We start from the raw sequence: 20,811 nt of genomic DNA on the forward strand, positions 1-20,811 counted from the left end.
TCTTTACCTCACTTATTTCCTCCCTACATGGAGATCATCGGGGGCAGTTTCTCAGTAAAGATAGTTGTTTTGTGACACCGAGCATATATTCAGTCTGCCTCCCCTTTTAGCAGATGGGGATGGCACGGGAATGTAGGAGTTCTGCTTAAGATAAAATTAAGAAAATAAAATTAGAAACAGAATTATTACATGTTAATATCTGTACTGCTCAAAAAAAAAAAATATCTGTACTGCTCACATAGCCAGTCTTCATTAGGGGCTGTCCAATAGTGTTCTGTGAAGGTATTTTACTGTAATATGCTGAGATTCTGAATCATAGGTGCCATATTTGATCTATTTCTTTTAATAATAAATAAAATGGTAGTCACCCCTACTCTTCACTCAACTGCTATTACCTAATCACCTCTTACCTGGTCTCCTATCCCAATGGTCCTCCCGCTGCTTGCAGTCTGTGTCCTCATCATAGCCACTCCCACTGGCTCTCCAGTGCCTGTGCTACAGAAAAACTCCAGCTCCTTTGCCTGCTATGTAGGGCATTCTCTGTTGTGGCTGCTGCCAAAAATTGCTGAACCTCTCTACAGCAGACCTATTTGGAGTGTCTCTGAATACACTCAGTGCCTCTGTTGCTTTATTCACTTGTGCCCTCAACCTGAAATGCCCTCCTGTCACCATCACCATCAGGTTGGCCACCTTATCTCAACATTCATCTTAAGTTGCTTATTTTTAAAACTTTTCCTGGCCATACTTTTCTTAGTCTCAGATAGGACTGCACGTTTCTTCTGTGTACCCTTACATGTATCTGTTATGCTGCCTATAACACTTACTCTGTGTGTATATGTTGCCGTATAGAAGATGTAAGCACCTTTAAGGCCGGCATAATAACACATACATGGATATGTAAATAAGAGTTGGCGAAGAAAACATCTTTTCATCTAAAACTCTAGCTAACTAAATTTTCCTCCGTATTTCTTTAGATGATCTGGCTTATTGTTTTCTTCCTTTGAGTTCCTAAACTTGAAATAAAGAAAAAACTATGAATTACAGTTGACCTTTGAATAACATGGATTTGAACTGTGTAGATCCACTTAGATGCAGATTTTTTTATTCTAGTACAATACTAGAAGTTTACAGTACTATAAATTTTCTTTTCCTTACAATTTTCTTTATAACATTTTTTCTCCAGCTTTATTGTAAGTAGACAATATGTAATACATACAACATACAAAATATGTGTTACTTGACTATTTATGCTATCAGTAAGTCTTCTCTGGTCAATGGTAGGCTATCAGTAGGTTAATGGGGAGTCAGAAGTTTTATGCAGATTTTCAGCTACACGGGGATGTGGGGGAGTTGGTATTTCTAAACCACACATTATTTAAACATCAACTTGTATTGTTTCAGAGGTCCCACAACCTTCCCACATATTTGATGACTTCCTAGAAAGACTCAAAGAACTCAGATTCACTTGTAATTATGACAAAGGAAAAGACACATCAGACAGAGTCTGGAAGAATCTAAGCATAAGCTTCCAACATTCTCCCTCCCAGCATGGGCCGTATAATGTACTCCTTCCTTCAGCAATAAAATGCCGTAACACTTATGTAGTGTTTCTGTTTAGAGAAGCTTGCTTAAGATACAAAATCTGGCATTTTTATTGGGGGCTGGTTGTGTAGACACCCTCCACACCCAAACAAAACTATCTGAATTCCAGACCTAGAAGGAAAGTAGGTGTTCACGTTATTTGTTACAGATGATCTAGGCAAGCAGGCACATCAGGGGTCAGTGTTCCAGGCAAGCAGAACAATGTAGGGAATGTCCCCACAAATCGAGTTTCCAGACACCAGCCAAAGGCCAGCCTTGGAAGCTGACCCTTCTGAAGATAGCAGTGTCAGGCTTGCTTTCCCTTAGCTCTACTAGTACATTTTGAGGGGAAAATGCATTCCCTACCCCTACACACACACAGCTCATGTCTAGGTCTTTTGTATGCCCCCCAAGTTGTTAGGGTTTTATGTACCACAATGAAAGTGTGCACATGAGCTTTCTATTCACTTCCCACCCTGGGTAGCCTGGGATTGAATTAGTGATTCTAACGGCCAGCTAGGCTGTTCCCCCCACAGTGTCTTTGTGGTTGTCCGAGGAAACATTGTGAGCAATCTCAGGACAGTAAGATCTCTGGACTAGGAACCTCCAGAAGTCTCTGAGCAGTACTTTTTTTTCATGTTACCCTAAGTGCTCTGGTTCTCTACCATGGTGTCACAAAATTTGGGAAATACTACGTTGTGTATAACCTCTTTTGAGATTCATAAAACTAGCATAAGAAAGCCTCTCAAAAAACTTGCACAAAAAACTGTTTAGTTTTACTTAACCCATTATTTTCCACATTCCACAAACCCATTTTGTGGAACACCTAAAAAAAAAAAAACTATTAATTTGGAAAATGCTCTTCCAATTTACATTCTAAAGTGTATCAAGTTCATTAGATACCTAGACTAGAAGACTCTTTCACACCTGCAAAGAATTTCTTCCTATAGGTTGACTCAGAATTCACCTGTTATGATTGTAGTCCTGTCCTTTAAGTTCTATCCTTATAGTATCCTTTTATATTAAACTCCTTTGGCTAATTAAATTACTCCTTAAATCATTTAATGGTAGGTTAAATAAATCAATCATCTTTCAGTCTTGATTAGGCCATTTTTTTCTGCCTTAAAATTTCTTTGTTCTTCCACAAGTCATTTTAATAGCACCAATAATAATATCGATTAATTTGTACCACTCTAGCTATATGTAATGGTGGGAGGGTTTTTTGTTTAAGTGGGCTCCACACTGGGCGTGGACTTGAACTCAACGATCTTGAGATCAAGACCTGAGCTGATATTAAGAGTCAAGACATTTAACTGACTGAGCCCCCCAGGCACCCCTGTAATAGTGTTTTATAGAAAAATTTACCATATTAGAAACAATAGGCAAAGTAATTCATGTTTTATATTTTTAGTGCTGTTTCATTTCTTCTCATATTTTAACCTAGCTCTCTAACAACTGAATGTGCCAATTTATTTATTTTTTTTAAATAGGGCTAATAGACTGTTTTTCTTTAATTTTATTTAAATTGAATTTGCTGACATATAATGTAACAGTCTCATCTCATCATGTGCCCTCCTTAATGCCCATCACCCAGTTACCCCATCTCCCCACCCTCCCTCTCCTTCTGCAACCCTTTGTTTCCCAGAGTTAGGAGACTCTCATGGTTTGTTTTCCTCTCTAGTATTTATAGACTTTTTCTGATTTTTATAACTTCTAATGGTAAGCTTGGAATTATCTTAAATTTTGCTGACCATTTAGAAACAGATTTTTCTAGAATATGTAGTATTAATAAAATGCAAAGACTCTCAGGGAAAAGGAAGGGATCTAAATAATAAACTTGGGAATCTAGGATTTAATTTTCTTAGGTCACTTATATATTAGATTCATTCTAGGTTTTTGTTTTGTTTTTTAAATGCTGTCTCCCAAATAAATAGCTGATACCTTGAGATGTTTTAGTTTTTCCTTTGAGATTCTTGGATGAATCAATTTTGTATTTATTATTTTATCCATTCAATAAATCTACATGAACCAAACACCATGGCAGATGCTAGTGATATAAGATAATGACAACTCAGCCTTCATTAGCTCTTGGTTCAGTGGGATACATGGACACATATAACATAGTAATTGCAGCAATAGAGTTTTGGACAGGCACTGGCATTATTAAGGACTCTTAACCTAATTTAAGAAGGGGGAGAATTCTATTTTTGTAATTCTTGGTTTGTGACACACTATCATTGTTAATTCATGCTTGGTTCCTTTTCTTTACTCGTTTTTTAATAATAAGACTACCAATAACTTAGATCCATGTGTACTGTCCTCCATTCTGTCCCCTTGCCCACCTTACCGGGGGCAAAATCATTCTTCTGAATGTCATATTTATCATGCTTTACTTTAAACAAGAAATTATGACAAACATAAATGCCAAAATAATATTACATTTAATTTGCTTTACCCACTTTTAAACTTTATAAAAAAGAATATCATACTGGATATGGGATTTAGGACTTACCCTTTCTTTTTCATCAACATTATGTTAAGATTCATCCATGTTGTTATGTGTAGCTGATGCTCAATCAGTTTTCTGCTGTATAATAATCCATTATATGACTATCCCATAATTTATCTCTTTTCCTGTGAATGGGCATTTAGGTTGTTTGCAGTTTTTGCTGTTATTAACAGTGTTGGTTTGAACATTCTGAAATATGTCTCCTTGGGTTTTTCTGGGGTGCATACCTAGGAATGGAAGGTTTAATTTTACAAGATAATCTCAAATTGAAAAAAAAAAAAAAAGATAATCTCAAATTGTTTTACATTGATCCACATCTTCTCTACAACTTGGTTTTGTTACTTTTTTTGATTTTGCTGATTGATTTGGTGTACAGTGGTATCTTGTGGTTTTGATTTTCATTTCTCCATTTGCAAAATGAGTTTATGCATCTCTCATTTGTTCTTTGGCCATATTAGTTTTCTACTGGGTTGTTTTAATTGACTTGTTTTACTTTTCCATGTTGACTGAGTTTTTATTATTAAGGAATTTTTAATAATTTTTGATACTAATTTGCTATCATAAGTGTGCAAATATTTTTTTCTGGTTTGTGATTTATTTTTTCTTTAAACTGTCTTTTGAGGAACCATTCTTAATTTTGATGTAGTTGAATTTTGTGATTCTTTAATTCATATCATTTTCTTTTATTTAAGAAATCCTTACTTACCCTGAAATTTCAAAAATTGAAAATTTTCTTTTGAAGTTTCCTTTTGACAATTTAAGATATAAGATAATTTTGACATATTAATCTATGTGGAATTGATCTTTATTTGTGATATATATTTGTGCCCACATAGTTAGTCCTATTTTCCTTGTTCATTTATTAAATGTTGAATTTCCCCAGGGAGCTGCAATGCTACCCAGGTCATATTACAGAGTTCCATATAAACACAAGTCTGTTTCTGGGCTCTATTTCATTCCACTGGACAATTGTTTGCCTCTCCATCAATACATCAATACCATGCTCTTATCATTACACTAGCTTATAGTCTTAATGTCTTCTAAGTCTCTTATTTTTCTTTAAAAGAGACTTGGCTACTCTTTGTTTCCTTAGGTCTGTTTTATGATCAACTTTTTTTTTTTAATTTTTATTTATTTATGATAGAGAGAGAGAGAGAGAGAGAGAGGCAGAGACACAGGCAGAGGGAGAAGCAGGCTCCATGCACCGGGAGCCCGATGTGGGATTCGATCCCGGGTCTCCAGGATCGCGCCCTGGGCCAAAGGCAGGCGCCAAACCGCTGCGCCACCCAGGGATCCCCTATGATCAACTTTTTAAGTTCCACACATGAGTCATTAGAATATGATTATAGGTGTAATAAACCTGTAAATAAATTTGGAGAATTGATTATCCTCACAATATTAAGTTATTTCTACATTTATTTAGGTCTTTTTAAAAATGTCTTTCGGTAACATGTTATAATATCCTGCAAACAGGAATATCTTTCTTTTTTTTTTTTTTTAATTTATGTAGTCATACAGAGAGAGAGAGAGAGAGGCAGAGACATAGGCAGAGGGAGAAGCAGGCTCCATGCACCGGGAGCCTGACGTGGGATTCGATCCCGGGTCTCCAGGATCACGCCCTGAGCCAAAGGCAGGCGCCAAACCGCTGCGCCACCCAGGGATCCCCAGGAATATCTTTCTTTAACTTATTTATAGATGCTTTCATTTCCATTGCTGTTGTAAAGGTAATTTTTTTAAAAACTTATGCTTTCTTAATAGTTGCTGATGTTTAGAAATGCAGTTGACTTGTATAATGATCCACCTAGATATTTTTCTGTTTTATCTATTAATTGGTATGTAAATTCCTAGTAGGTGTTTTGTTTTGTTTTGTTTTGTTTTGTTTTGTTGTAGACGGTCATATCATTGCAAATAGGAGTTTTATTTCCTACTTTTCACTCTTACAATATATTGGTTAATGAGGATAGTAAGAATCAAACCTTGCTCTTGAGTTTGAAAAGAATGTCTGCATGAGTTTATTTAGGTTTGTATTTTAGGGTTTTTGTAGATACCTTCTATCAGGTTAGGGGGTTCTTTGCTGCCCTAGTTTACTAACAGTTTTATCATGAATGAATGTTGATTGACTCAAGTACATTTTTTAAATCTATGCGTTATATATTTTTTCTCCTTTAACGTGCTAATATAGTAGGTAACACTTGCAGATGCCCTAATACCAAACAGTCTTTTGGGTGTGTCGTATGACCCAGAATGTAGTCTATTTTGGTGAATGTTCAATTGAGAAGAATGTGTATTGTGCTGTTGTTGGATGAAGTAGTCAGTAGATGTCCATTAAATCCAGTTGATTAGTGGTGGTGTTGAGTTCAACTGTCTTTACTGCCTCCCTCCAGTATCTGCCCCTTTCTGAGACAAGTGTGTTGAAGTTTCTAGCTATAATAATGGATTCATCTGTTTCTCCTTGCATTTCTTTTTTTTTTCTTTTTTTAAAAAATTTTTATTTATTTATGATAGTCACAGAGAGAGAGAGAGAGAGAGGCAGAGACACAGGCAGAGGGAGAAGCAGGCTCCATGCACCGGGAGCCCGACATGGGACTCAATCCCGGGTCTCCAGGATCGCGCCCTGGGCCAAAGGCAGGCTCCAAACCGCTGCGCCACCCAGGGATCCCTCTCCTTGCATTTCTATCCGCTTTTGCCCCATGTGTTTTGACCCTTTCTGGTTAGGCACATACGCAATAAGGATTGTTTATGGAGAACTGATTCCTTTGACATTATGTAATGCTTTTCTTATCCCTGATAAAATGTTGCTTACTTTGAAGGCTGCTGTGTCTGAAAGAAAGAGTTATTCTTGCTTTCTTTTGTTTAGTGTTAGCATGGTATATTTTTCTCCATGCATTCACTTTTAAGCTATGTCAGTCTTTATTTTGAAGTGGATTTATTGTAGACAGTGGATGGTTGGGTCATGTTTTTTGATCCACTCCGATAATCTGTGTTTTATTTTTTTATATATATATTTTAAATTTTTTATTTATTCATGAAAGATACAGAGAGAAAGAGAGAGGCAGTAACAGAGGCAGAGGGAGGGGATCCCTGGGTGGCGCAGCGGTTTGGCGCCTGCCTTTGGCCCAGGGCGCAATCCTGGAGACCCGGGATCGAATCCCACGTCGGGCTCCCAGTGCATGGAGCCTGCTTCTCCCTCTGCCTGTGTCTCTGCCTCTGTGTGTGTGTGTGTGTGTGTGTGTGTGTGTGTATGTGTGTGTGACTATCATAAATAAATAAAAATCAAAAAAAAAAAGAGGCAGAGGGAGAAGTAGGCTCCATGCAGGGAGACTGATGTGGGACTTGATCCCGGGACCCCAGGATCATGCCCCGGGCTGAAGGCAGGCGCTAAACCACTGAGCCACCCAAGGATCCCCATAATCTGTGTTTTATTTTTTTTATTTTTTTTTATTTTTTTATAATCTGTGTTTTAATTGGTGTTTTTAGAACATTGATATTCAAAGCAATAATTGATATAATTGGATTAATGTTTACCATATTCTTTATTGTTCTCTGTTCTTTGTTCTTGTCTGTCTTTTTCTTTTTTTCTGCCTTTTGTGGTTTGAATCCAATATTTTATATGACTGTATTTTCTCTCCTTTCTTAACTTATCAGCTGTACTGCTTTTTTAAGACTTTAGTGGGTGCTCTAGAGTTTGCAGTGTACTTTTACAACTAATCCAATCCACTATTAAATAATACTGTGCCACTTCACAGGTAGTGTGAATATCATATGATAACAAACCTTAATTCCTTCTTCCTGTCCCTTGTATCACTGCTGTCATTCATTTCACTTTAACATAAACATTTATACATGTAAGATACATAGTGCAATACATTATTGCTATTATTATTTTGAACTTATCTGTTAGATAAACTGAGAAAAATGAAAGTTTTTATTTTATCTTCACTTATTCCTACTTTGATACTCTTCCTTTGTTTCTATAGATCCATGTGTCTGATTTCATTTTTTTTCTCTATAAAGAACTTCTTTTAATATTTTTGCAAGGCAGGTCTACTGGCAACAAATTCCTTTGCTTTTTGTTTGAGAAAGTCTTTATTTCTTACTTAAGGATAATTCTACAGGGTACAAAATTCTGGGTTGGTGATTTTGTTTTCTCTCAGTGTTTTAAATATTTCACTTCGTTCTCTTCTTGCTTCATAGTTTCTGAGGAGAAGTTGGATGTGATTCTTATCTTTGTTCCTCTCTAGGTAAGATGTTTATTTTCCTCTGGCTTCTTTCAGGATGTTTTTTTTTTTAATCTTTGATTTTCTCTATTTTTAAAATGATATGCCTGGGTTGTAGGATTTTTGGTTTGGTTTGATTTTTTTGGTATTTATCCTGTTTGGTGTTCTCTAGGCTTCCTGAATCTATGATTTGGTGTCTGACATTAATTTGGGTGAAATTCTCAGTCATATTGTTTCAAATATTGCTTGTCTTTTATCTTTCCTTTCCTCACTTTTCCTTCTTTTCTTTCCTTTCCTGACTTTCTGGAATTTTCATTATGCTTATGTTACATCTATTGTAGTTATCTCACAGTCCTTGGATATTCTGTTTGCACTTTTTCTTTCAGTCTTTATTTTCTTTGCTTTTTGCTTTTCAAGCATTCTATTAATATATCTTCTAGGTCAAGGATTTTTTTCAACCATGTCCAGTCTATTAATAAGCCTATCAAAGGCATTCTTCATTTCTGTTTTGTTTGTTTATCTCTGGCCTTTCTTTTTTCTTAGAATTTCCAGCACTCTGCTTACATTGCTCTATTGTTGCATGTGGTACTTTATCCATTAGCGCCCTTAATAGTAATTTTTTTTTAGGATTCTATTTATGTATTTGAGAGAGAGTGAGCATGAAAGAGCATGAGCAGTGGGGAGGTGTAGAGGGAGAAGCAGGGACCCCCAATGCAGGGCTCGATCCCAGGACCTGGGGATCATGTCCTGAACTGAAGGCAGACGCTTAACCAACTGAGCCACCCAGGCTCCCCTAATCATAGTTATGTTAATCATAGTTACTTTAAATTCCTGGTCTGATAATTCCAACTTGCTCTCTTTAAATTGCTTTTTCTCTTTCGGTGTGCCTTGTTGTTGTTGTTGTTTTTTTTTGTTTTGTTTTGTTTTGTTTTTTTACTAGCTCTATATGATGTATTATGTAAAAGGAACTGCTCTAAATAAACATTTAGTAATATTGTGGTGAGGCATGGGGAGGGGAAGCATCCTATAGTCTTAAGAGTAGGTCTCAGTCTCTTAGTGAGCCTACATCTCTGGACTTTACAGGTGTTTCTCGGGGTTTTTTCTTTTCCTTCAAGTGGGATGGAATGGCCAGAGTGGCTGTAGTTGGCTTTTTCCCCCCCTTAGGTTAGTTAGGCTTTGATTATTTATGATAATAATCCCTGCTGACTTATTAGTTAGCTAGTTAACAACTTTCCCCTAAAAGCAGGTTTACTAAGAAGAATAGAGTGATCTGACAGTTTTCAAAATGGTTCCTTTTCCTTCTCCCTGCCAGAGACTCAAGGGGATTTTTCTTCAGCATTTTGTGTGGCAATCTGGTCTGGCTCCTAGAGGCAAATCTGAAAATATTGTGGGGAGGGCCTCTATGACTGGGTTCCCCTGGAGTTTTTAACTCTCACAGCTGTCCACACTGAGCCTCCAGCAGTTCCTCAAACACAGCTCAGGTGTTCTTACCCCCAAGTCTCTGCTCTGTTAAGCTAGGACTCCCAGTTTGCCTGTTGTCTCTCCAGTCTCAGGGACAGCAGTTTTCACTGTCTTTCCCTCTCTTACAGATCCAGGAAGACTTGTTGACTTTTCGGTCTGTTAAAGTTTTTGTCAGTTTGTGGAGTGAAGACTTTCAAACTCCTTACATGTTGGGTTGAACAATCTTAATATTTCTGGGAAAAAATTAACTTGATCGTGATATGATATATTATCTTTTTGATACATTGTTGGATTTGATTTGCTGATATTTTGTGAAGGATTTTTGTATCTATATTTGGAATGAATTTTCTTGTATTTTCATGATCCTGTTTTTGGTAAAAAGTTGCACTTGCATCAGAGAATTAGTAGAAAAATATTTCATATTTTCAGAGTTTGTATAAGATTGGAATGATCTTTAAAAGGTTAGTAGATCTTACCTATAAAACCATCTGGACCTTGTGTTTTCTTTTAGAGATAGTTTTTAAATATTATTTTACTTCTTTAATACCTATAGGACTGTTTACACTAGCTCTTCTTTAGTGAGTTTTAGTAGGTTTTTCAAAAAAATGTGTCAGTCCATCAAGGTTTGCAAATTTATTATGCTGTTTTTATTGTCTCTTTAATTTCTGCCATCTTGAGTTATAACCACCATTTTATTCATAACATTTATTTTGAACTCCTTTAATTTTTTCATCATAATGGCAGAACTCTATAATATTGTTACTCTTTGTTTTGTATTTCCACTTTTTCTTTCTTCATTATTTCCTTGATCTATTTTCTTTGAGATTATTTTGTGGGACTTTTTCCCCCCTAACTCCTTTTTTTTTTTTTTTAAGGTTTTTATGTATTTATTCATGAGAGACACACACAGAGAGAGGCAGAGACATAGGCAGAGGGAGAAGCAGTCTCCCCATGGGAGCCTTATGGGACTTGATCCCAGGACCTCAGGATCACAACCTGAGCCAAAGGCAGTCAGTCACTCAACCACTGAGCCACCCGGGTGCCCCTCCCCCCAACTTCTTAAGTTGTATACATTTAACTTTTTTTTTTCAGTAACATCTAACTTGTGGTCCGAGAATGTGGTTGGTGTTAGATGCAGTCTTTGAAATTTATAGAAACTGACTTTGTGGCCTTGTACATGTCAAGTTTGTATATATTTCGTAGGTCCTTGAAAAGAATATTACTCTAATTTTTAATGTGGAATTTTTTTATGTGATTATTAGATCAAGACCATTAATTGCGTTGTTGAAATTATTTATTTATATTTTTGATGTTTGTGTATTTTTGTCAGCTTGGCTTATAAAATAGGGAGAGATTTGTGTTGAAATCTTCACTATTGTGGTGGATTTGTCTAATTCTCCTTGCAGTTATGTCCTTTTTCTTTTTAAATGCAATTTGAGGCTACTTTTACCGCGTGTATGTTAAATTGTTATATCTTCCTGGTAAGTTGAACTTACTATATGTATGTAGTAATCCTCTCCATTCTTTTGTTTGTTTGTTTTTAAGATTTTATTCATTTATTTGAGAGAGAGCATAAAAGAAGTGAGGGGGGAGGAGGAGGTAGAGTGTGAGGGAGAAGAGACTCCTGGCTAAGCAAGGAGCCCAAAGTAGGGCTCCATCCCATGGCCCGGGCCCATGACCCAAGTCAAAGCAGATATTTAACCAACTGAGCCACCCAGGAGCCCCTAATCCTCTCTATTCTTAATCCTACTTTTTACCTTAGTCTGTTTTGTCTGATATTAAGGTAGCCAAGTCACCTTTCATTTGATTAGTATTTGTGTAATATCCTTTTGCTTGAAATGTTTCCTTGTCTTTATGCTCTCAGTGTGTCTTAGACAATCTTTTTTCTCAATTGGTGAATTTACTCTATTTAAATTTACTATCGTTATGGATATATATATATATATATATTACTATTTTTAAATTTAAATTCAATTAATTAGTAGACTATTACTCATTTCAGAGGTGGAATTCAGTGAATCATCAGTTGCATATAATACCCAGTGCTCATTACATCCCATGGCTTCCTTAATGTCCATCACCCAGTTACTCCATCCCCTCACCCCCTCCTCTTCAACTCTCAGTTTGTTTCTTATGAGTAAAAGTGTTATGGTTTGTCCCTCTCTGATTTCATCTTGTTTTATTTTATCCTCTCTCCTTCTGTGTTCCTCTCTTTTCTTTCTTAAGTTTTGCTTTTCTCTATTTTCTGCATTGGGTTTAAATTTATACTCTGTATTACTATGATTTTATTGTTTACTTTTAAAATTGTATATACTTAATTAACTTCATAATGTCTTTTATGACTTTTGATTTCGGTGCCAAACTAGCATAAGCTATCATAAAAGAATGACTAATATTCTCCAGAACAACTTTGCCAATGGTAGGCTTTTAATAAATATTTGTTTGCTGATTGGTGCTCTTCATATGTATGTATCATTTTCACTTTCATTTGATAAAATTTGCAAAGTAATAAAGTACACATTATTTTCAATGATATATTTTTTCACTGTTTCCTATGAAATATTCTCCAGGAACGTTGTTTCAGTGTATTCACTTTAAGCTTATTATGTTATCTGAGTTGGACATTACGTGATTGTATATGTAAGTGTAGTATCTATTGTTACTTTTTATTTTCTAATCTGAAATTTGTGCACGTGAAGCTTTTTCTCTTAGATAATTTTCCTACAGTGATATAGTGGTAGGTGCCCTAATCTTGGATCAAAGCTGTATAATATAAAGCACATAACTTGAGATCTAGATTTTATTTATTTACTTTTCTCCTAATTTTTATTTGAATTCTAGTTAGTTATATAGTATAATACTGGTTTCAGGAGTAGAATTCCGTGATTCATTACTTACATACAGCACCCAGAGCTCATCACAGGTACCCTTCTTAATGCCCATCACCCATCTAGTCCATCCTCCCAAACACCTCTCCTCCAGCAACCCTGTTCTGTCATAAAGAATCTCTTATGGTTTATTTCCTTCTATTTTCCCCACCCATATGTTCATTGGTTTTGTTTCTTAAATTCTAAATATGAGTGAAATAATGTGGTATTTGTCTTTCTCTGAGTGACTGACTTTGTTTAGAACAACATACTTGAGCTCTGTCCACATTATTGCAAATGGCAAGATTTCACTCCGTGTTTTGATGGCTGATTAGTGGAGATCTAGATTTTAAAATTAGAATGGTTAAATTAAACAAATACTAAGCAGTAAATTAGACCATATTCTACAGCTAACTTTTTTTTTTTTCTACAGCTAACTTTTAAATGAAATGAACATTTTTGGTCTAGTACTGTCCTCACTAGTTCTTAATTATTATTACCTCATTAAGCATTCAGCTTTAATTTTGTCCACACATCTCGTTTTAAATAACTTGAGCTTCTATCTAAATTATTAATTTATCACATAATTTATCTTCCCGTTTATAGCTCCTAAGGCCTTTCGTTTGTCAGCAAGGTCATTTGTTTCCTCTATTACCTGATACTCTGCTTTCTTAACAAAAGAGTGTTTTTATTTATTGGTTTATTGGTTTTTTTTTTTTTTTTAATTCATAGAGATGCAGAGAGAGAGAGGCAGAGAGAGAAGCAGAGGGAGAAGCAGACTCCGTGCAGAGAGCCTGACGTAGGACACGATCCAGGGTCTCCAGGATCACACCCTGGGCTACAGGCGGCGCTAAACCGCTGCGCCACCAGGGCTGCCCTGTTTTGTTTTGTTTTTTTTTAAGATTTTATTTATTTATTCATGATCGACAGAGAGAGAGAGAGAGAGAGAGGCAGAGACACAGGCAGAGGGAGAAGCAGGCTCCATGCCGGGAGCCTGACACGGGACTCGATCCCGGGACTCCAGGATTGCGCCCTGGGCCAAAGGCAGGTGTCAAACTGCTGAGCCACCCAGGGATCCCTATTTATTGGTTTTTTGCTAAGCATATATTTGTATCTGATTCAGAGTGTCTTCTCTTCTACTTAAGAAGAGAGATCTGATTATATTATGTTTCTTTTGAGAGTATTTGAACTCTTAGTCCTTCTTATTATCACCTCCCAATCAGAAAGAGAAAATCAGAGTAAACATGTCACTTTTTTGCATGGAACTTCCTAATTTTATCTAATTTAAAAATTTTTTTTGGATATACGAAGCACAGTATAAAGGTTTTACAACACTTTTAAATAAGCTTGTATAATTTACAGTATATCATTTTATGAAAAAGAAAATACATTTTTACTATAAAAGTAGGAGTATGAAATTATTATATAATTGTTTAAAAAAGTGTTACTAGGGTAGCCCGGGTGGCTCAGCGGTTTAGTGCCACCTTCAGCCCAGGGCCAGATCCTGGAGACCCGGGATCGAGTCCCACTTCGGGCTCCCTGCATGGAGCCTGCTTCTCCCTCTGCCTGTGTCTCTGCCTCTCTCTCTCCCTCTCTGTCATGAATAAATAAATAAAATCTTTTTTTTTTTTTTTTAAGTGTTACTAATGATTCGGTTTCTGGTTTTCCATAGACCCTTTCTATGCATATATAGAATTGTTTCCCTAAGAATTATTCTTTTTTTTTAAATTTTATTTATTTATTCATGAGAGATACACAGAGAGAGAGGCAGAAACACAGGCAGAGGGAGAAGCAGGCTCCATGCAGGGAGCCCGACGTGGGACTTGATCCTGGGTCCCCAGGATCACACCCTGGGCTGCAGGTGGCGCTAAACCACTGTGCCACCAGGGCTGCCCCTAAGAATATTCTTTAACCAATGTTGCTGATTTGGCAGTATAATACTAACAGTTTTCACATAGTTGCTTATGGATTCTCCATATGGTTTTTTAATTTTCTTTTTGAAATATTTTAAAGTAATCTCCACTCCCAGTGTGGGACTCAGACTCACAATCCTGAGATCAAGAGTCGCACCCTCCACTGAATGAGCCAGCCAGGTGCCCCTTCCTTATCTTTTTTAATGATGGTATAAATATTCCAATATATGGATGTAACATAACTTATTTAATTAATCTATCCTTTCCATGAGAACATTTAGATTATTTCCAGTCTTTCTGAAAGTACACTACAGAAGTTTCACTACAGTAAAAATTTATATTACATAAATGTATGTATAATCTGAATATAAACAATACAAAATATATAGTATTTGTATATTTGCTTAACTTTTGTGCAGCATACATTTTTTAAAGGTAGAATTGGTGCATCAAAGCAAATACTTTTTTTAAGTGCTTTTTTTTATTTGGGGGGAACTTGGGTGACTCGGTTGAGCAATTCCCTCTCTCTCTCTCTGCCCTTCCCCCCTTATCTCTCTTTCCCTCTCTCTCTCAAATAAATAAAACATTTTTTAAAAAGTTTTTTTAATAGTAATCTCTACATTCTGTGGGGCTTGTGGGGCTTGAACTCATTAACCCCCAAGATCAAGAGTCCCATGTTCTACTGACTGAGACAGCCAGGTGCTCCCAGCAAATACATATTTTATAGATACTATTTAATTTTTAGTGAACTGGAACACAGTATATTGCTGGTGGGAATGTAAATTGGTGTAACCACTTTCAAAAATTGTTTGGAAGTATCTATTAAAGCTAAGCATATGTACATTCTGTGGTCTAGCCATTTTCCTGGGTATATACCCAGCAGAAACATGGACATATATTTGCCAAGGACAGTAGCACTAATTTGATAATCAGCAACTGTGAACCAACCCACTGTCTACCAACAGTTGAATGGATACATAAATTATAATGTCTTTTTACAAAGTAGTATTCTACAGCAAAGGGGATGAATTAATTACAGCTAAGTAAGACAACATGGATGAATCTTAAAAAATAATGTTAAGCTAAAGAAGCTTGACTCAAAAATATATATCCTGTGATTCCATATAATTAGTATTCACAAATTTGCAAAAGTAATTCATACTGTTAGATGTCAGAATAATAGTTCTCTCTCAGTGGGAGTGAAGCACTGGGAGAATTCTGGAATTCCACTTATGCTGTTTCTCACTACCAGTGCTGGTTCATGGGTTTGTTTCACTTGTGAAAATTCATTGTATTACACACTTAATGATATGCCTCTCTGTGTATGTATTCTGCTTCAATGAAAAGTTTCCAGTAAAGGAGTTCATTTAGATTTTTTATATATAGAACCACTCGCCAACGCCTATTAGTAGTTCCTGTACTCTTGCCTCATAAAAAGAAGTCAACTTGTTATTTTCATCTTATTAGTGAGGCTAATAAGTGAGGCTTATTAGTGAGGCTCAGCATTATATTATATATTTACTGACCATTTCTTCTATAATCTCCCTGCTCTTGTCCTTTGACTATTTTTCTGTTACAGTGTTCATTTTTCTTACTGATTTGTAAACTTTTTTGGTCTATTATATGTCAAAATATAATGTTTTAAATAATAAATTCAAACTAACAAGCTTATTAACTATATCATGTGTTAGGAAAAGTTTCTTCTAATAATTAAATCAGTCTTAAAAGAGCTCATTATTCTTCAATCTCCAGCACCATAACCAACTCAGTTCTTAGGAGAGTAAAATCTGACTCATTAGCTCCAAATCTATACTTTTGTATGGAGTCCATATAGAGTAGAATCTATTTGAAAGTTCTTGATTTACTGTACATAAAATAATATTCTCTTTTTCATGCCTAGTCTGTTCTTTGCTGGGAACATCTTTAAACTAAATCTCAAAACAAGTTTACCCACTGATATTATATGTTACACTTAATTTCTTTTGGTTTCTCTTTATGCCTTTACATTTCCTCATATGGAGAAGAGAAATGATACTGAATAGGATTTGTTTTGTTTGTAGTAAATTTCATATTAATTTTGTCTATATTACATTTTTTTAAAATATCCCTTTAAAAACCAGTGTGCCGCATGCTATTTCCTTTACTCTCTCAACCAGTACCAAATTTCTAAGTGATCTCTTCACTAAAATATTTTGTTTTAGTAACTCAACTAGTCTGATGTAGTCTCACTTTGTGTCTGCCTTTTTATGCTTTGGTTGGGGATGCCTTATTGAGATAATATTTAGTTTAAATATTTCCTCGACTTTACTGTACTTTAATGTTCCTCATTTTGGCTCTGTAGTGACTGTGAATGTTTTTTTAATTTATTTTTGTTTTTTTCTTTTAATATGTAATTCATAGACGCTCTGCTGTTGCCCGCATTCAGGAATTCTTCAGGCGGAGAAAAGAAAGGAAAGAAATGGAAGAATTGGATACTTTGAACATTAGAAGGCCACTAGTAAAGATGGTTTATAAGGGCCATCGCAACTCCAGGACAATGGTACCAAATGCTCATGGCACTCTTTGGAGAAATTGCAGATTCATAATATTAAATATTTTTCCATACTGATGATCTTGATATGTTGCTGGTGTGATTCCAGTATAGCATTATTATACCTTACCAGTTACCTCTTTACTCAAACATGGTTCTTTTAGTCCTCGAATATGTTGCCAAAGACCATTATTGTTACAAGAAAATTCTACCCTACTAAGGAAATGTTGTAGAAGGTTAAAATTTTTAGCTGGTACAAGTAACAGTTGCTTCTTTTTGGTCTCTCACACTTGCTGTCAACCTGCCTAGTAGATTTTTTTTTTTTTTTTTTTTTTTTTTTTTTTTTAGCTCATATTAGCACTCTGGTTGATTTGGAGTGAAAGATTTAGATATATATAAAATCCAGGCTCATTGTAAAAGGTAGTCCGATTACTTTAATTATAGCAACTCTTCCTAAGATTGATAAGTGAAGATTTATTTTAGTCACTTTGTCTCTTTAGACTTTAGTGTCCTCATCTATAAATAAAAATAGACCACATGATCTCTAACATCTTTTCAAGTTTTACAGTCCATAAGTCTGTATGCCCAGTGTGATACTAATTATTTACTAAGACCATCTTGCAAGATATTAGCATAACTATTAACTCTGAAACATTCATACTTAGAAAGTGTTGTTCTCAAATATTCATTGAGTCATCCAAAAGTATCTACAGAATCAGTTTTAATCTGCTTTCTTCAGAGTCAAGGGAAAAAGTTACTTTTGGGGAAACTCCTGGCTGGCTCAGTCGGTAGAGCATGTGACACTTGATCTAGGGGCTCTGTGTTCAAGCACACACTGGGCACAGAGCTTACTTAAAAAAAAAGGTTACTTTGGGGTAGGGAAATAACTTAGTTCTCTCCATAGATAGCAGTGGTGGTAACAATTTAAACAGAATGCTCATTATTGATAGAAGTAATCAATGTACATTTCTTGTATTTTGCTTTTTAAAAGTTTGGATGAAAATATTTAGGGGTAGGAGTGAAAAAAGAAAAGAAGTTAAGTAAATATAACAATAGTGCAAAACTGTCTCCCCCTTTGGGTTGGCATAAATAGCAGAGTATCAGCTGTCGATGAAATGACTGAAAAAAAATCCTAAACTACAAAGATTTTGGATGGTTCATTCAAATGCACCATTGAAAAATGTCTTCCTAACCATTCCAGTATATACTATTCCTTTGTCTCATTGCTTCATAAAAGTAAATATGTTTATATCCTTCCTTCTCAGTTGTGAGAGAATAGCTAATAAAAAGATTGGTACTTTCTGTTCTTTTGGCATAAAGCAAAATGTAAAAGGGAGCCATTAATTTTTTTCTATGATTTGTTTTTATTATCTTATAAAGCTAAAAATGGAACCATTTTTGGAAAGTTCAACAACATATATAGAAGTTTCCATTATACTTTCCAAAACCCAGAAATCTCATTCATTTAGCAGTTACTAATTCAGCACCTACTGTTGCCAAGTACTGTTTAAGGCCCTATAAATATAACAGTAACAGAGCAAAATCTCTATTTTCATGGGGAACTCTTCATTACTTAGTGTCACATCATGCTTGTTGATAAATCTCTGTCATTTTAAAATAGAAGATGAAGACTCTCTTCTATTTTTTATTATTTTCTAAGCCAATTAATATTTTCAATTGCAGAATAGAATAAATCTTTGTTTTAATAACTTTGATTTGAATTTTCTTATAATTTCTTTTGTTTAAACCCTTAGATAAAAGAAGCCAATTTCTGGGGTGCTAATTTTGTAATGAGTGGTTCTGACTGTGGCCATATCTTCATCTGGGATCGTCACACTGCTGAGCATTTAATGCTTCTGGAAGCTGATAATCATGTGGTAAACTGCCTGCAGCCACATCCTTTTGACCCAAGTAAGATGGCCTCTTATAGAAATCAGTATATCAGCTCCAGTTTTATTCTAGTTGTTAATATAGAATAATGCAAATTATCCTAGAAGACAGCCACGAGAGTCTGTTATAACGCTCATTGGGTTTAAAACAAAAAAACACTTATAACCTCCCTTTGGCAGAAAGTATGGGGAAATAGATTAAAGAGTTTATTTTCTAATATTTCTTCTAAGTTTTACCAGTTGCAAGAGGTTTGACTGAACTCTGCACACTGCTTATCCACACTGCTTATCCAAACTGAACCTCCAAGCCTGGTTAGTCTTCACATGTGGGAGTTAATTTACCAAAACAAAGGAGCTTAGCTTACGCTTGGCTTCCACTTGATGTTGCTCATGTTTCTCATAAAAGAGCAATGGATAAGAAAGAAATTTAAGTGATTTCAAAATATGGTCTTAAAATTATGTTCTAGGGTTAACTGTTAGGAAATCTTCAAAATAATATTCTTAGTTAATTAAATATATCAGTACAATTTCATGCCAGTTCAGTTTTGCTGTACATATACTACATACATGTGTGTGCACATACATATACACACACATACATGCATAATGTATAACATGTATGCATGTCTTACTGCTTTATATTAATATGCAACATTTTATTTCTAGTTCTAGCTTCATCTGGCATAGATTATGACATAAAGATCTGGTCGCCACTAGAAGAGTCAAGGATTTTTAACCGAAAACTTGCTGATGAAGTAAGATTTTTACTTACACTTATTATAGAGCATATGCTACTTTGTTCCTGAAATGCTTTCTTTCTTTTTTTTTTTAAAGGTATCATTTTTTAAAGATTTTATTTATTTATTCATGAGAGGCAGAGAGAGAGAGGCAGAGACACAGGCAGAGGGAGAAGCAGGCTCCATGCAGGGAGCCCTATGTGGGATTCGATCCCAGGTCTCCAGGATCACGCCCTGGGCTGAAGGTGGCACTAAACTGCTAAGCCACCTGGGCTGCCCTCCTGAACTGCTTTCTTAAGAACATACAAAGCACCTTATTATTATTTGGTAACATGAACAAGTTTATTCAATTAAGGAGGTCAAATTTTAAGAAAAAGAAAAATTAAGATAAAAACATACCTATAATATCAGCCAGGTAAAATTCAAAATATTATTTTGCTAATTATAAAATTGATCATTGGTAATACCAGATTAAGTATATTATAGTTTAAGAAAAACAGATTGACTGTTTTTTGAGCTTTTTGCAATGAAGAATCGTTTTAAAACATCTCCTCTCCTTTTAAGGAAATTAGTTTTACTATGGCTGTCCTCCATAATCTCAGCCAAAAAGAGGCAGAACAAATGATTGGAGAATCTCTTCCTTTATTGTTATATTTTAAGATTTTGAAATTTCAGCTTCTTGTTAAGCCAGCAGTTTTCAAACTGGGTTTGTGAAGCTCTAGGTTTTTTGTGGGGTTGGGAGAGAGAAGGTGGATGATACAAAAGCTAAATTCAGGGCTTTTCCTACCCAACTTCAGCTAGGGTTTTTATTAGTGGGTTTTCATATAAGATTTCTTACGAAAATAAGGGTTCATGGCATTAATCAGCTACTAACTAACTGTGAGTGAGTGCAGCTCAAGGTGATACTGTACCCTCTTAAAAACATAAAGTAAGGGTCCATTGCTAAAAAATGTAATTAGTAAGTTAGAAAGCCGGTACTGTCAACCTAGGTTGAAAAAACCTAGGTTGAAAAAACCTAGTACTAGGTTTTTTTTTTTTTTTTTTTTTATGAGACTTATTTTGCCTTTATTTGTGACTTTGAAGAGGTTTAAACCAGTAAATAAAAAT

At 35.3% G+C, this 20,811-nt stretch overlaps 1 protein-coding gene across 8 annotated transcripts in view; it reads left to right on the top strand.

Moving 5' to 3' along the window:
- The window catches only part of DCAF6 (DDB1 and CUL4 associated factor 6), a 139,447-nt gene that overhangs the window by 111,980 nt on the left and 6,656 nt on the right, over positions 1 to 20,811 (top strand). For all 8 annotated transcript variants that reach the window (XM_041752171.1, XM_041752201.1, XM_041752207.1 and 5 more), the window contains 3 exons: positions 16,949 to 17,087; positions 18,833 to 18,989; positions 19,634 to 19,722. In XM_041752171.1, the coding sequence (XP_041608105.1) occupies positions 16,949 to 17,087; positions 18,833 to 18,989; positions 19,634 to 19,722 (385 nt within the window). The remainder of the gene's footprint in view (positions 1 to 16,948; positions 17,088 to 18,832; positions 18,990 to 19,633; positions 19,723 to 20,811) is intronic.

Source organism: Vulpes lagopus, chromosome 1 (genome assembly GCF_018345385.1).
Source record: "Vulpes lagopus strain Blue_001 chromosome 1, ASM1834538v1, whole genome shotgun sequence".
Classification (NCBI taxonomy): domain Eukaryota; kingdom Metazoa; phylum Chordata; class Mammalia; order Carnivora; family Canidae; genus Vulpes; species Vulpes lagopus.